The sequence below is a fragment of the Tripterygium wilfordii genome, chromosome 20, assembly GCF_013401445.1.
Source record: "Tripterygium wilfordii isolate XIE 37 chromosome 20, ASM1340144v1, whole genome shotgun sequence".
NCBI classification, from domain to species: domain Eukaryota; kingdom Viridiplantae; phylum Streptophyta; class Magnoliopsida; order Celastrales; family Celastraceae; genus Tripterygium; species Tripterygium wilfordii.
In genome coordinates, this window is record NC_052251.1 from 1,599,769 (window position 1) to 1,616,984 (window position 17,216).

General features: G+C 35.8%; 4 protein-coding genes across 4 annotated transcripts; 3 read left to right on the forward strand and 1 right to left on the reverse strand.

The window, feature by feature from the left end:
* Positions 1–3,298: 3,298 nt before the first annotated feature.
* Positions 3,299–3,988, forward strand: LOC119986605 (14 kDa proline-rich protein DC2.15-like). The gene has a single exon (XM_038831239.1). The coding sequence runs from the start codon at positions 3,378–3,380 to the stop codon at positions 3,771–3,773; it is 396 nt and encodes a 131-aa protein (XP_038687167.1). The 5' UTR covers positions 3,299–3,377; the 3' UTR covers positions 3,774–3,988.
* Positions 3,989–6,287: 2,299 nt separating this feature from the next.
* On the forward strand, positions 6,288–7,165 carry LOC119986597 (36.4 kDa proline-rich protein-like). Its single transcript, XM_038831228.1, has one exon. It carries the CDS (start codon positions 6,359–6,361, stop codon positions 6,980–6,982), a length of 624 nt encoding a protein of 207 aa, XP_038687156.1. The 5' UTR covers positions 6,288–6,358; the 3' UTR covers positions 6,983–7,165.
* A 3,149-nt stretch (positions 7,166–10,314) lies between these two features.
* LOC119986453 (14 kDa proline-rich protein DC2.15-like) lies at positions 10,315–11,108 on the reverse strand. The gene has a single exon (XM_038831011.1). The coding sequence runs from the start codon at positions 11,008–11,010 to the stop codon at positions 10,567–10,569; it is 444 nt and encodes a 147-aa protein (XP_038686939.1). The 5' UTR covers positions 11,011–11,108; the 3' UTR covers positions 10,315–10,566.
* Positions 11,109–16,358: 5,250 nt separating this feature from the next.
* Positions 16,359–16,944, forward strand: LOC119987413 (14 kDa proline-rich protein DC2.15-like). Its single transcript, XM_038832314.1, has one exon. The coding sequence runs from the start codon at positions 16,378–16,380 to the stop codon at positions 16,804–16,806; it is 429 nt and encodes a 142-aa protein (XP_038688242.1). The 5' UTR covers positions 16,359–16,377; the 3' UTR covers positions 16,807–16,944.
* The last annotated feature ends 272 nt before the right edge of the window (positions 16,945–17,216 follow it).

Consider the following 17,216-nt stretch of genomic DNA (forward strand, 5'->3'; position numbering starts at 1 on the left):
GACTTTATTTAGACGCGTTCTTGTGTGAGAGGTACAAGACTTTTACTTACATACCATTCAGTTGAGTTATTTCAATCGGGTGTGAGATATTAATATGACAAATTGGAACCCAAGATTTCTTTTTGTTTCCCACAAAACGATAAATGAAGTAATATATATTCCTGTTTCATTTCGTTTGTTCTTAAGATCTCTTTTTGTTTCCCACAAAATGATCAATGCAGAGCAGATAGAGTAAATGGCAAGTGACGAGTGACGAAGACAAGTCATATTAAGCCATATCTCAAGCTGTCATATCTTCAACATCGAAAATAAAGGCGTGTAGATTAGGGGTGGCGGCAAAAAATTGATTCCAGATCAATTTTGGATCGGACCAACATCATGTGTGTAGGAAATATTTACATGTCTGAACCCTAATTCCGATTAGATTTCGGACGTACTTAATTGACCAAACCCAGATTGATACTAGACAAATAAACCGGAAAATAATATAAGCCGAGTTAGGGTCAGAACAACTAAATCGGACAAGATTTATGTGTTTGGACTCAGACCCTATTGTGAACCCAAACCCAGTTTTGAAGCAGATAAAAAATTTGTATTTGGACCCAAATTTTGGGCATACTACTTATGTCCAAACTTGGATTAGTCCGGGTCGAACATATCCGGTCATCCGGATCGGATAGAATTTTATCACCCATAGCTTATACTAATTTGGATTTTTGTGTATTAGCTAGGCTAGTTGTCAATTCCCTCAAATTAAATATCGGACAATGCTAGAGACCCACAAAATTTGAGCCCAAAAATCCTTCAAATCTATGTGGTATTAAAATAATCGTTAATTAAAAACACATATGTATGGCCCACTTCACATTAAAGGGGGTGTTTTGGGATCACTTTTTTGAGAGTCTCAACTATTATCCCCAAACCCATTTCACAATTTCCATCAACAATTAAAGCAATAATCCAATTACTCTCTGTTATCTGCTCTGCATTAATCATGGTGATGGATAAATTATAAAATTAACATCTTAATTAATCTGTTAACAATAGGCTAATCTAATTAATGACAATATGCCCACTTCAATCCAGCCTAAGCAGAAACAAACCTAAATTCTTATTAATGCACGACCTGATGATCATTCATCAACAATTTTGAACGTCACACCTCTTCTATTCGATTCAGCGCAGCAAATCTGAAGAACAAAGGAAATGAAACAAGAATTATATATTTTACTTCATTTATCATTTTGTGGAAAATCTAAAAACTAAAAAATCTCACATCGGTTTGGCATAACTCACCCGAATGATTTATAAACAAAAACACAGTTCCTCTCACATTGGAAAAGCGTTTTCATGGGTCTAAAAATCAATAGTTATGGACCATAAGAACAAATCTATCCAAACTCGTGACCCAAAGCGGAAAATATCGTATTTGGACTAAAATTTCAACAGAAAACAACCCAAGAATCTTGTGTTCCAATTGAAACTCGGTAGGTATTATCTTGTTTGGAAGCATGTGTGATTCCCTGTCCCATACATGTGCTCATCAATCTACAACGTACATCACAAAGCTAGTGCTTTCTCTCTACATTTCCTAATCAATCATCAATCTATATATAAAACGAAAATCTCAAGTTTGCTAACCGCGGTTCAAGGAACCACGTGGAAAAAACCAAGGGAAAAAAATGCTTGGAAAAAAAACATTAAAGCCAATTCAATTCATGATCATTATGATTCTCCCACTATGCTTACCTCCTCCTTCACCTCATGTTTATCTCATAATTATCTTCTTATCTCCTCCCCGATTCATGCACCAAAAGGAGATCAATTCATGGAATTTGATGTAATAAAATTAAATTTAACATAGGAAAAACCAGACAGCAAAAAAAAAAAGGTGAAAAAAAGTAAAATTTGACAGCAATAATTTGTCAGTAATTGCCAAATGAATTCACCTTCTCTTGGGCGTCTCTTCTTCTCACAAGATTCATGCATCGTATTTTAGACAAATGATTTTCATAAGCCCAATCGACTCAGGGAGCGTCATGCGGCCGGTTAAGAACATGCCGCCATAGACCTCGAATAGCAGCAGGTCCTTATGTTTGTATTTGCCCCTGATTTCATCTTCGTCGTTCCGAATTACCTCTGTGACACATCGCCTCAAAATGCAGTCCGAACTCAATCTCTTGGTTTCGAGATTACTTTGTGGTTGAGTTCATAAATTTATCATGTTTAGATTCATGCGTTGTCGTGTTTTGAGGTCCCTCTTTTGCTTTTTGTGATTTATTCGAGCAGGAGATTGATGGGTGCTGTTGCACTAGGTCAATCAACAACTTGCCGATCAGAAGGTCCATCCACCAAATTTGACGAGATACCAGAAGAGATGTCCTCGGCGAAGAGGACTGCTAAGCAGGGTGAGGGGTTGAGCCAGTATTATTATACAAGCACGAGCTACAACATCTTCTCCGACAGAATACATATAACTGAACCAGACATTTGTTGGTCCCTGTTTTTCAGTTTGTTTGTGGACCAATTTCAGTTGCAGAGTATACTAGTTTCTACAAAGCATCAAAACCCAAACTTCAATTCTAGCTAGAAGCCTAGAACCAATCCACATCACTCACACCCAATAATTTTCTTTTCATAGACTAGTATATACATATTTTCCTGCATGTAATTTTGTGTAAAACTATATATAAATATATATATACACACATATATGCATTAGTGACGTACCTGAGCCTTCTGGGCCAGGGTTTAGGGTTTAGGCGAATTTTAAAAAATGGGTTCTCTTGAGAAAAAAAATTTTAATGTCGTATATTATTTAAAAGTATGAGTCTTGTAGTATTTTGAAATACAAAATCACTAATTATGTTGGTACAATCAATATTTACCATCAAATCACTTTAAATAGATAATATATCTAACTCATTCATTTTTTTTACGACTACTATAGTATTAATAGTCTAGTGTTTTTTTCAAAAATATGAGGTCCTGGACGACCGTCCATCTCGCCCGCCCTCAGGGACACCTCTAATATGTGTGTATCTATATATATATATATATATCCTGATAAGTATATATGAACAAGATTGATTATTGTGTTTGTCACAACTAGACAAAAAATTCCAAATTTTGCAATAATCTATCAAGAATCATTTTTATCTTCCAAGTTGCTTGACAGCTGGTATACATGTTTAGAGGGCACATGGATTTCATTATCAATCTCTAAAAAAATCTCAAAAAGGAAAGAAAGAAGGCAAGTGGTTCTCATTTCTCCATCTATAAAACCCTAAACCTAATTGCACAAATCCCCACCACTCAAGTAACAAAAATCTCTCATCTTTCATAGCTTGCAAGTGTTAATTGAGAATTTGGGAGATATGGGTTCAAAGGCTTTAGCATCAACCACCCTCCTCCTCTCCCTTAACCTCCTATTCTTCACATTGGTCAGCTCAAACCATGTCCCATGCCCACCACCACCAACCCACAAACACCATTCCCCACCACCAGCTTCCAAGGGCAAGTGTCCTCTTGATACCCTAAAATTGGGCGTTTGTGCAGATATTCTTGGGTTGGTTAACGTTGTGATTGGATCTCCACCGGTGAAGCCTTGCTGCAGTCTCATCCAGGGTATTGCTGACCTTGAAGCTGCACTTTGTCTTTGCACTGCCATTAAGGCTAATGTTTTGGGTATCAACCTCAATGTTCCTGTTTCATTGAGCTTGATCCTCAATACTTGTGGAAAGAAGGTTCCCTCTGACTTCCAGTGTGCATAGAATCACTACTCTTTTTCTAGTAACGTGAAACACACCCAGTTGCCCACTAGACAACTGGCTAATAAATTCCGGACCACATGAAATAACTAATCTATTGTGATTTTCTCCTATTTGTGTGTGTTTGTTTTTGAAGTTGGGGATCCGTTGTTATTTGTTGTGTGATTATTGTATTTCTCTGTGATAATAAATTGAGTTGATTCATTGATTAGTGACAATACAAAGCAACGTTTTAAATCTTGTGCTTAATTCATGAAGACAAGATCTATTGTTGAAAATGAATCCAAGAAAATCAAATTTACAAATCGGTATCAGCTAACAAACACTGAAACAAGCGATTATTTCAGTACAGGAAAAAAAATATGTGGACGGATTAGTGTTAGATTTCCATCCAATAACAAAAACAAAAACAAAACTGTGAATCTAGCTATATGTTACATCAACAGTAGTCAAAATGGTGTTGCAAAACAGGTCATTCGCAAACAATCACATATAATAGAATAATATAATGAAGAAATCGAAAAATAGAGAGAGGAGAAGAGAAACACAAAATTTACTGTGACTCGGCAATTTGACTACGTCCACGGAGTTTACGGCTGTTTTCAATATATGAATTCCAATAGTACATTCGATTAAGGTTTTAACTCTTATATATATACCAGTTACCTAGGTACTCGAAAATATAATTATTCCCCCATACAAAAATAACCAACTGACATCAGTAATACCATACTAGACCACGGGGGCTCCACCCCCTGACCCCCAGCCTATACTGACAATAACGAACAACAAGTTTAACCACGATAGGAGCGCTACACTCTCTTCTCGCACAATATCTCATTTCCTAAAGTTTTTAGGTATTAATTAATACTTTTAATATGAGTCATTGTTTAACAATTGGAACATGTTTTTCTTTTTGTCCCAACGTAGCAATTACCATCATAGAATTGGTGGGAAGAAAAAAGACATATGCATGCAGGCCCACTAAGTTCAATGCATCTACATATATATATGCATTGAACTTAGTGCCTTAATTTTGATTTGAATCTTGAGGCTTAAAAAATGTGTTATTAATTTTTTTGCGTTGGAAATTGTCGTTGTAATTTATGGGATAAAAAGAATTTTGGTTTGAAGAAGTATTTCGATGTAATAGAATTATATATTCATACACCGCGCCCTCTACTTTACATTTAGAATTTTCCATTTTTTTGTAGCTTAATAGTTCAAGTAGTACTATTATTAAATCCTCTCCCCAAACTCCCATAAACTTAAAACACAATTCTTGCATTTAACAAGTAACAACCAAATAACCATTAATGGTGATTATGGTTAAGAGGTGGATCCTTTATTTCTTTTTAATGAACAATCTTTTTTGAAACAAATTATCATGGAACGTAATTAAACTTATTCGCAACAAAGTTGTTATAAAAGCCTAATTGCTTTTTAAGGCACATTAAAACCTTTTGTCTATTCTTGTTTTTTTTTAATTTCTTTTTTTTTTTTTGTACATAAGGCTCACGATGTCCAAATTACACCCCTACCTCACCTCATCCATAGGCTCTGCTTGGATTGACGTTTTAGAGAATTAAGTGAGATCAATGATTAATGAGAGTTAGTAGTTTCACCTTGTTTGGTTTAAATAAGAGAGTTAAGTGGAGTGGGGGAGTTAGTGATGTGTGAGAAAATTTTATTTCTTATTTTTCAAATTGTGCATAATTTTTTTTTAACTCATTTTAAGGGAATTTTTGTTAGTCAAATTCCTTAACTCTCCTTAAATCTTGTCAACTCCACTTTTTTTCTAACTAACCAATGAGATCTCTCATAACTCAACCTCACTTAACTCTACTCTCATCATTCTCACTTCAATCAACCTTCTCTCTTCAATCCAAACAAGACTTGGAGAAAATCTCTCAACCCAAAACTCCTCTCCCTACATCACTAGTTTTCTTTTCCACGTGGCGTGATGGGTACGTATATCCTTGGTCGAAAAGGAAGGTCCACATAGGAATCACGAATGAGCCACAAACCACCACCCTGTAAATACACTAAGCTAGCTAGCTAGCTTGGTTGAAGCCACCCCACCATCTATTCTCCGCCCACAGAAACAATATAAGGCTCATAATGCATTATGCAATACCATCCCAAAATCGTACCTACCATACCATATCTGTCTTCTCAATGAAAAAGCAAGAGACAGTAAAGAAAGGAAAAATAATATACAAAATGAAGAAAGAAATCAAATAGATGCGACATAGAAATCTGTGAAACTATTGCAGTACTGATATTCTGATAACTATCACGCAACTTCACGGATTCAACTCAGCCATAGTAGTCACGGATGAGCATAGGAGTTTGCAAATGACCAACTACACTCCAAACTCTCCAATTTAATTTCTCAATTATTCTCTTATTTCTTCATGTCTTTATGCTACTACGTACTAACATTTATTTCTTTTAGTTTATACAAATTTGCAAGTCACGGGTTGCATGTATGTTTTGTCTATATATATACTCATACAAATTTTCAAAACCCTAACAAACAACCCCAAGAAGAAAAAGCTAGCTTGTTGGGTGAACCCTAACATCAAATGGGTTCATCAAAGTTTACAGCTTTCTTCTTCGTCTGCATGTTTTTGATGCTAATTTCATTGCCACCGATTTATGCTTGTGGCTCTTGCACTCAACCACATCCACCACCACACTACCACCCGCCGTCTCACCCGACCCACCCAAAACCACCACACCATGGAGGAGGACCTAATAAACCTCCAGGAATACTACCTCCTATAGTAAACCCACCTCCTTCTACAACCTACCCACCTTACACTCCAGGCCCTCCTTCCGGTGGTGGTGGTGGAGGCGGTGGTGGTGGAGGAGGAGGTGGCGGAGGCGGTGGAGGAGGAGGAGGAGGAGGAAGTGTTCCGGGGATTCCTCCACCTGCTGCTCCGACAACATGTCCAATTGATGCCCTAAAGCTTGGAGCTTGTGTTGATTTGCTTGGAGGGTTGGTGCATATTGGGATTGGAGATCCAGTCAAGAATGTTTGTTGTCCAGTGATTCAAGGGTTGCTTGAGCTTGAAGCAGCCATTTGTCTTTGCACTGCTTTGAGGATTAAGTTGCTTAACCTTAATATCTTCATTCCTCTTGCCCTTCAAGTCCTAATTACTTGTGACAAGAATCCTCCTCCCAATTTTGTATGCCCTCCTCTTTGAGTGATATCCATATGTGTGCTTCATTAATGTGTGAGCTGAGTAGAGATTTGCTGAGTTAATTAGATGGCGTGTTAGGGTTTTGTTTATGTTGGTGAGTTTTGAATTAGGGTTTTGTGCTGTGTTTGCAATTTCAATAAGGATATTGTGTTTTACATTGAGGAAGAAGATCAAGTTTCATGCAAATTGTTGTTAGTTTCATCCTTGTTGTTAGTTTCATGCAAATTGTTGTTAAACTCATTATGCCTAATTAGGTTGTTATTATCTCTTTAATGAATTCAACCTTTTTATTATCTCTTTTCGATTATTTTTTTCCTGGTGATGGGCAAGCTTTCTTCAATCATGTCTATGATTCCAATTATTGTATATTTAATGAAGAAGAGATAACATTTCGGATTAAAATTATGTGAATTTCAAATTTTCACATGCTTTTGATTGATTGCTTTTTTTTTTTGATAAATCAGAATTTATTAGAAAGAATAGAAATTACAAGGGGCAGCAACACATATGCTTTTGATTGATTGCTATGCTATAAAATTATGTTCATGCAAGATTGTGAAATTATAATTAATTAATTGAGTCTAATTATAATATAGTAAGTTTGAGGATGAACCTCGCACTGACATTCCCATAACTTAACAGAACATGTTCCATTTTAATAATTTTTCCAATTTAATCTCAATAATTTGTTAAAATTAATTAATGATATCGACATGCTACAAATTAAGATTGCATTTTATTTTCTTTCGATTCATTTTTTCAAACATGGAATCACATGGAGATTGAATATTATGAACTAGAACAAACAATAAGGATAAGCATATATGGTGTCGTTCTCAGTTAAAAAAAACAAACATCAAATCGCATGTGTATTCTTGTTGTCTTATTCCTTGAAATTTTGTGCATTTTTTACACCAACTCATTTGGGTGAGTGGAATTCAAAATTGTTTTTTGACAAAGAATAAGATCAAATCTAAATATGATGATGTTGTAAATAGAACTGACCCCTATTCGACAAATCAATCAGTCAGATTAATTCCTTCCTTCATGATCGGTTGCCTTATTTCCTTCATGGGGAGCAAACGTAAGCTCCAGTAAAGCCCCGAGGGTGTGCTCGAGGGGCCTCTCCAATGCTCAAGTCAGTGATGTACTTAAGTATTGGATGATGGCTCGTTATTCGGAGCCCTGCCTTATGCTCAGTAAGCAATTTAGAGTGCATGAGTTAGAATGTTTACCTGATGATAGCAGTCCCCTTTTTATATGAGCTGAGGTATTGAGTTGCAATATGAGTTGGATTCTCTCTTATTGGTTCTCCTGAGGATTTCTCGGAGGGTAGATTCCCTTTGTATTCCTCTCTAAAAGTGGAGTTGGACCCTATTAAGAGTTGGTGTCCTATTGGGACACTAATTCATTAAAACTCTTGTGTACCTTGGTCGAATAGGTGTAACCTACATTGGTCGGATGGGTTGGATCCACCTCGGTGAGGTAAAGAAAACCTACTCGACCGGATAGTAATGATGTATCTCGGTACCCTGCTCTTAATTTGGACAATCTTTTTGGTCAGTGCTGAGGAAGGCACTTCGGTTGGTTTCAAGGTATATACTTCCTCATTCTTATCTAACTAACTTACGAGTACCACATGACTATGTATAATTGGTGGGGTTATTTTGGTATGACCAAAATCTAATATTTATTTCACTTTGGCTCTATTCAATAGCATAAATGATGGCTTTCTTTGATCTAGATGGTTCACGGGAGAGTGATTAGCAGGGACCACCTAATAAAAAACCAAGTAAATCTAATATCATGAGAGATTAAGACAAAAATAAAATAAAGATTAGTATAATATCATATAGATGCCCTTTGCTTAAGAAACCGATGGATTTGGAAGTTAAGCCAATGAAAGGAGAAAAGAATGTTTACGAGAAAAGAAAATTATTAATTAACTGGAAACCCACGATTGATCATTTTATTAAACAAATTATTAGAGTTATTATTTTAATTATTAAATTAAAAATAATAATAATTTAATAACGTGCAAACAATGGTCCTAAAGCTTTGACATTTGTCTCTTTCAAATGTCTAATTTTTTTTGGCTGTAATTAAGTGAGTTTAATATATAGTTTTATTTTTTGGTAATTTTAATATATAGTTTATAATTATGCTCATTACCTTCCAATCGCTAGTTTTTCTGTTATAAAGGCAACCCAAACAGCAACATTTTCATGTATTTGAAACCTTGAAAATTATTTACATCATGAGAATGTAAGTTCAGTAAAGTCATATCATAAATCCAGTATACTGGACTATTATTAGTTTTCTTTGTGTTGTACCTGATATTTATGCATATGTACACCACACGTTCACCCTTTGAATAATATTTAATATGGAGAGAAGTTTCTCATCCGACGACAGGATAAGTTGAGTCAAAACTCAATGCGTGCTCACAAGAGTATTGCTCCCAGAAATATGCATAAGTCACAAATAGAGAGATAATTGGAGATCATATTTTAATAAAATTTGGAGAGACAGCATGATTCATCTCTTGAAAACAAACTAAATAAAAATCACGCGAATAACCAGTAAGTTATATTTTTTCGCGGTATTTCTTCATCACAAAGTTTCAATCCAGTTAGGCCTGTCGCATAGTGGGAATGCAATTCAGGATTTGGCTCTGGCCTAGGGGTCATAAAGTGGCCGATGAATTGAGGATTTCTCAGATTATTAAAAAAACAAAAAAACAATAAGACATGCATGGAATCTCTGCCTATCAATACTTTCTGGTATGCAACTGATGTGATCATTTAAATTATTGATGTATGGCCTCTTTTCATATCTTGCTTTTTTTTTTTTCCCATGTGAAGGTTCGTCTTTATTTACCAAATTCGCAGTCACGGACTGGATTACTGTTTGGAGGTGGTTATGGTTGAAAGTTGAAACTGACCAAATAAAGGTGACATGCCCAAAACATGAACTATGTTGGGTACAATGGTATCAAACGTTTGACTGATATTCTACTGTTAGTTCCCTAGTATTAGTAAACGACATCATATAATCATATAAGCTTGTGTGCAATTATGTCAGATAAGAAAAATGTCTGAGACTCAATTTATGATCCTCATTTTATCTCAAATTCATGTAATGTGTTGGATGTTAAGAGGGTCCTACATATGTATTTATAATCAACGACTATCCCATATGTCACATGAATTGTGGATAAGATAGATGTCATAAACTGGAGATCTGTAGCATTGCTAGTCAGATAAATAATTTTTTAGAAAAAAAAATCATGAAAGAAAAGATATTAGGGTTAGCTACTATAAATTGGAAAAGGATTTAAAATAATAAAAGAAGGAATTTTTATTAAGGAAAAAAGAGTTTATAGTCACTCTTACACTCAAATAAGACTTCATTACACTCAAATAAGACTTAAGGGAAACTATAAGCAGTCACCCTTTACATCACAAGAGTAATTCAACAACAAACTTTAAAAATAAACAACCCAAAAAGTTGCACACCAAAACAATAGATAATGAAGGACTAGTACAAAATGAAATTAGTTAAGGAATATAATTCATATATATTCTTCAAGGGCACTGGAAGCCTTGTGGAACATTCTTTCCACAATAATTAACAAGCAAGCTCAATGAAAGTGGGATATTAAGGTTGATGCCCAAAACACTAGCTTTGATGACAGTGCAAAGGCAAATAGCTGCTTCAAGATCAACAAGGTTTCCAAGGAGGCTGCAGCATGGAGTCTTTGGGGGTTTACCAAGGGTTACGTTAAGCAATGAACCAAGAACATTAGCACACACACCCAACTTAAGGGTATCAACAGGGCATTTGCCTGAAGAAGGAGATGGGGTTGGGGTGGGGTTTGGTGTTGGCCTGGGGTTTGGCGTTGGCCTGGGGTTTGGTGTTGGCCTGGGCCTTGGGTTGGGAGGACAAGTGCCACATGAGGCAACAAGGTTGAAGAAGAGAAGATTGAGTACTAGAAAGAGACCAAGTGATGCTGAGCTCTTCGAAGCCATGTTTCTCTCTATCTCTCTCTCAAACCCTAATTTTCTAAGTTTGGAGAAAAAGTAGTGTTGTGAGGATGGAGTGGTGTGGTGATGGAGAGATGGGTTGGGGGTACGGGGGGGTTTATAGGGTTAAAGGTGGGTCAGTCGGTAAGGGCAAATGTTAATAGAAAATAAGAAATAATGTAACCCCAAGTAAAACAAATGCATGGACCCATGTGGGGTCATTGGGATCATTTAGCTGGCAAACAGAAGAGTTTTAGGCAAACTCTTGGACGTTTGTGAGGGTTGAGACTCTCAAATTGACAAATTGCCATGTTCTTGTGGATCTGTCAAGCTAAGTTCAAGATCTTGTGCATCTAAAGGATTAATAAGTTTGCAAATATCACCTCTTATCAAGAAAAGAAAATGTGGGAGAATATTCATAAATAATAGTCTCCACGGTGCACCTCCGTGATGAACTTCTGAGAAAAAAACAGGAGACTATAGGTTCGGATCTCTATTCATGCACTAATTTCTTTGGAATCAGGGTAAGAACCTTTGACATAGTAATTAACTTGATTAATTTGCTTTTGTTGTGAATTAACTACCACACTCGACTATGGAAAGAATTCGGAAATAAAAGAGAGAAAGAAGACACAAAATTTAATGAGGTTTGGACAACATGTCTACGTCCTCGGGCGGAGAATAATAAAGAATTCTATTAATATGAAAAAGATTATGAAGAAAATTATAAAAAAGATGAGCTCTTGAAATCAAGAACTAAGCCAATTCTATCTCAAACCCCTCTCTCGAACTCCGTGGATACCAGGACTTCCGGGGACACCTTAGAAAGTTGCACAAACCTGAACTCTTATAGCCCTACCGAAAACACAAGAGAATGAAACCCTAACTCTGACTCAAAACCTAATAGAATTCTGATTTTACAAGTAAAAAAATGTCAGGCCCGTGATTTCATCGAGGAAGGACAATCTGGTTTGAACGAAAAATTCAACTTTGAGCCAAACTTCACAATTGAATTTATATTTTTTGAAAAAATTAAAAAAATTCACTTATACTTTTAGCGATAGTAAGTGAAAAACTACTTCGTCCGACCTCTAATTTTATACCTCCATTTTAACCCTCATCCATCTGAAGTGTTGAATGTTTAGGATGTCTCACCCCTTACATCTATGTTCGAATCAATGGCTATCAAACATGTCAAATGGTTTGGGGTTAAAATGGGGGACAATTTGTGGGTGTATGTCACATTGATCTATTCAATGTCCTACCTTGTTTTGGACCTTCATTTGACGATAGTCTAACTAGTTATTTTTTTCAGACATATGGCGTGAAGAATCTCACCCTATATTGAGAGCTCGATTCTAAACTGACGCAGCTATTTCTAAGTGGTTTGCGTTAGGTCTCGATCAAACTAACCTAAGTGGGTTTGTTCGTGCCTAGTCAAGCCAAAAATTGAGCTTAGTGAGCTGTCCTAAAGACACACCTGCTGAGTTGTTCTCAGTTATTAAAAAAAAAATAACTGTCATGATAATTGCATATATTGCACCATGTCCCTAGTATCAAGCCAATACTTCTCAAAAGTCTTGCGCAAAATTATATTTTATAAAGGATTTTGACGTTTTATGAGAAGAAATTGTGTTGCTTTGACCATCTAAATATCCAGCATTTTTTGCCCTTCGGGGTGCTATGTTGGTGTGTGTCTTATTAGTGTATGTGTGTGGTTTTCGAAAAAACGAGAAACGGCTGTATGCCTATCGTGTGTGTGTGTGATGTGCTGTTGACACTGTGTCTGCCACAGAATGTCCCACGTCGATAGTTTAGAGTGTGCGTGTACGTGTAGTTGATAAGCTCAGTTACCAACACAGGTTTTTTGCCCTTCGGGGTGCTGTGTTGATGTGTGTCTTATTACTGCACGTGTGTGGTTTTCGAAAAAATATCCAGTATTTTTTTTTTAAATACCAAAGAGAATTATGTTTGTGATTGGAATCAAACTTTGAACACACATATTAAATATCCGATATTTAGATCTTTCTATTCTCCTGTAGTATATATTTTCATATTATTGCACGACTTTGGGATATGATCATATCAAATCAAAACCCCAGATAAGGCTAAATCAATCACACCTTCTTCCTTTCACACTCATTTATTGACTTCTAAACTAAAAAGAAAGTGTGAATTCCCATTAAAGTAAGTTTATCAAACACGTAACAATCAATTACTGGGGTAAGAAGATCAGATGGAGACTTGAAATCATCTCTTGCTTGGCCATTTTGTAGTGGGAAGTTTCTTGTTGGATTGGAGTGTCACGGGACAACCATAGACAACCTACCATGGGATCCACGGGATAAGGGGCTGGAATTATTCCAGTAATTTCACCAGATCTACACCATCCAATACAACAATACATTGATTTGACAACACTACACTTAATACATTCAATGATGTAGATCTGGTGAAATTGTTGGAATGATTCCAACAAATCATTTTCCGGGATCCACCCCCATTGCTTTGCATGAATTGTGCTTTTGGACAAAAAGACAATTCCACGTATAAAGCTTGTCATATTTGTTAAAACTTCCTTGCTTTCCGTTCACGCTGTCTGTGATTAAGTCAACAATAATTGGATTGCAAAATGATCTTAATATCTTTACTGAATCCCCCTTCTAATTAGTGAATCCAAAAATCAATTTCAAAGTTATAAGCCCTCTTTACCGGAGATGTGACAATCTTCATTGTCTCCATGCTTGTTTTTTTTTTTTTTTAATGTCATCTTCAATGTAGAAATTGTGTGCAATTTTTTTAAACCGAAAACGATACCATACAAGTTTACGTTTTGGACATCTGATTTGGAACTAAGCTCAGTCTGTGAAGCCCTTGCACACATAAGTTTTTTCTCTTGACGACAGTATAAGTTGGGTCAAAACTCAACGCGTAACCATAATGGTATTGCTAACCTCGGTGGGAATCAAACTAAAGACCTTCCAATCCCATATGATTTGACTTCAAAGAGATTCACCACTAGGTTATCACCCAAGCGATTAGAAATATTATGCACCCTTAAGCCTAGAGCACAACTTTCGCATACCCTTTCAACATGCTTATCTTAGAGAAATGGATGCATCATCTTGAATTAGATTTTGTATATTACCTTTTATTTTATATTCGGAATTCTTTCTCTTGTTTTTGTAAATTGTTTAGAGCAACTGCAGTGAGGTCATTTTGCTGGCCCAAAAGTGTAATCTATTGGCCCTAATGCTGGCCCAAGCAAAAACATGAGCTACAATGACACACTTTTATTGTCCCGAATATATTGGCCCAAGCGTAAGAGAATGGATGTTCCATGGCTTGTTTGCTAACTGTCAGATGGGGCCCACTGAGGTCCATTCAACCAATATCGTATACGATCGTCTTTCATGGGGCGCGCACACACACATATATATATATATATATATATATATCGCAGTATATAGATATGCATAATGTGTGTATACATATGTATGTACACTATAACACACACACACATATATATATATATATATATATATATATATATATATATATATATATATATGCATATGTTATATATCAGTATATAGATATGCATAATGTGTGTATATAACTATATATATGTATGTACAATATATGTGTATTGTGTATACTTGGCACCAAAAATATAGGTAGCAAATTTACACCATTGTACAACTCCAAGAGATATTTCCTTTCCATTCTCAGCCACATCAGCAAAACACGTCTCCCAATACAACCACATCAGCAAAACACAATTCTTAATACATTATATTTGCCCAAGCAAATTGCAACCATTGTGATTGCTCTTAGTGTACCTTTTACCGTAGCAATGAATTTCAAGATAGGCAAAAAGAAAAGAAAAGAAAAGAAAAAAAGGGAAAAAAAAAAAAAACTTAAAATTATTGCAAACAGTATATCATTAATATATACACTACAAGAAAAAAGGTTTTTTTGCTCGCAAATTAATGAAATTTCGTTTCTAATTTGGTTTGCGATAGAATTTTGCGACGAAATACAATTTAAAAACTATTTTTTTGTAGTGATATCCATTGCTATGGTGAAGCTAATGCCAGCAACATCAAGTGAAAATTTTCTTCAAGAGACATTAAATAATTTTTTTTCAGTAAGAGAACCTATATAGTTGGAAAGTAGCAAAAGAAAAAAACAAGAGAAGCCCAAATGAGCCAAATCCATAAAAGAAAAACTGTAGTGAACTGTATTATGTGTTGCATAATGTTTTAAGCCCAAATTATAGCCCAAGAACCATACGTGTGTTTTTTTTTTTTTTCCCTGAAAAATGAAGAATGGGTACCTATGTATTTGTAAATCCAAAATAGAAAAAGAGAACCATATGAATATGAAATTCTGATTAAGAGAATCACGAGTAGTTCAGATGACACTTATGTGTGTGGTATCTCATAGAGATCTCGAGTTCGAGCCTCCCTATCTCTTACATTAAAAAAATTGAAATTCTGACTAAAATGATAAATGAAGGAACAAATTAGCAAGGTAGTTTTTTAGCCTTATGTTTTTTCGTGGTTAGGGGAAAATAGGGTAGTTAAACAATACATTAAACAAATGAAAACAAACCACCCAACCCGTGATTACTTATAAGTTTTCAAATTAATCATCATTAAGAAAAACAAACAAAAATTACCTAATGATGTTCCCCACACACAAAATCTACAAGCCTCCTTTGGCCGGCCGGTTGTTTCATTGGTTGTAATTAATAAACAGAGTCTTGGTTGCATATTATACAATTAATCAAATCTTAAAGAATCAGATTATCATAATCACGTATTCAAACTATTATGAACTAGTGTTGGGCCTAAGAAGACAAAGTTGTGCGGTTTAATAAGGGTTTGCCCAAAATAGACAAAGTGTTACTAGTGCAGATGGACGGACTATCAGAAATGCACATCTCAATAAATGTTAACTATATTATCCGCTTTGGGGTTTCGATTTCGTGGATACATCAAATTACCCTCATGAGTTTGTTCCTCCCAAGCCCAGTAAGTGGACCAATGCTCAACACGCTTAAGCTTGGGAAAATGCCTAAGTGACAAGTAAGGGGTGGGCTTACCTTTATTAATGGGTATTACATCCTCACATCTTACGATGTGATATTCTAACACGGGTTGTTACAGATAGTATCGGAACTGAGGCCCAAGGGTTTAAGGCGTGGGTACCCACAAGTCTCAGTATACGCTGGCCCAAAGTGGAAAATGCTACTAGTGCGAAGGAATGAACTATATATTACAATTTTAACTATAGCAATGACTCTATAAATACACATATAACCAAACAAATCACAATCACAAGAAAACACTCTTATCTAAAGTGTTCATGTTTTCCATCACTATGGATTCCAAGAGTTGTTCATCGGCTACTCTATTATTTCTCTCTCTCAACCTTCTCCTATTTGCACTTGTAAGTGGTTGCAACAATTGTGTGAATCCTAAGCCAATCCCAATCCCATTAATCCCAAAACAAAACCTTGATAATTCAAAAGCAAGTTGTCCGAGAGATGCTCTTAAGCTAGGAGTATGTGCAAACCTCCTAAACGGCACCGTTCTTGGATTAGTGGTTGGGAACCCACCGGTCACACCCTGCTGTTCAATACTTGGTGGGCTTTTGGATCTTGAAGTTGCGGTGTGTCTGTGCACAGCAATTAAAGCTAACATTCTTGGGATTAACCTTAATATTCCAATCGTACTAAGCCTCCTCGTTAACCTCTGTGGGAAGAACGTCCCTTCCGACTTCCAGTGTGCATGAGCAATCATGTAAGAGCTCCTAATGCGGTGTCGTCTTGACCCTCTTTTCTTTTTTTATAAAAGCAATAATTTCTTATCATGGAATTACCCTTCTCATTATGTACAAGAAAGTAAAAAAAATAAAGTTTCTGTTGATGTATGGACCTCCTAAATTTCAAAGTTGTGCGAGGATTTTTTTTGTCTTATTAATTTGTATCTTCACAATCTTACGTACCATTGACCGTAACTTTTGAATTGCATGGTAATTACGCTGCCCAAATGCATGTTACGATATATTGTACGTGCCGAGTAATTATGATTAGCACTATATGCATCTTTTTTTTTAACTAAATGCACTCCACTCTAGTGTATTTTTAAAGAGTTAATGGGGTGTATTTAGTTAAAAATGGAGTGCATATAGTGCTCATCGTA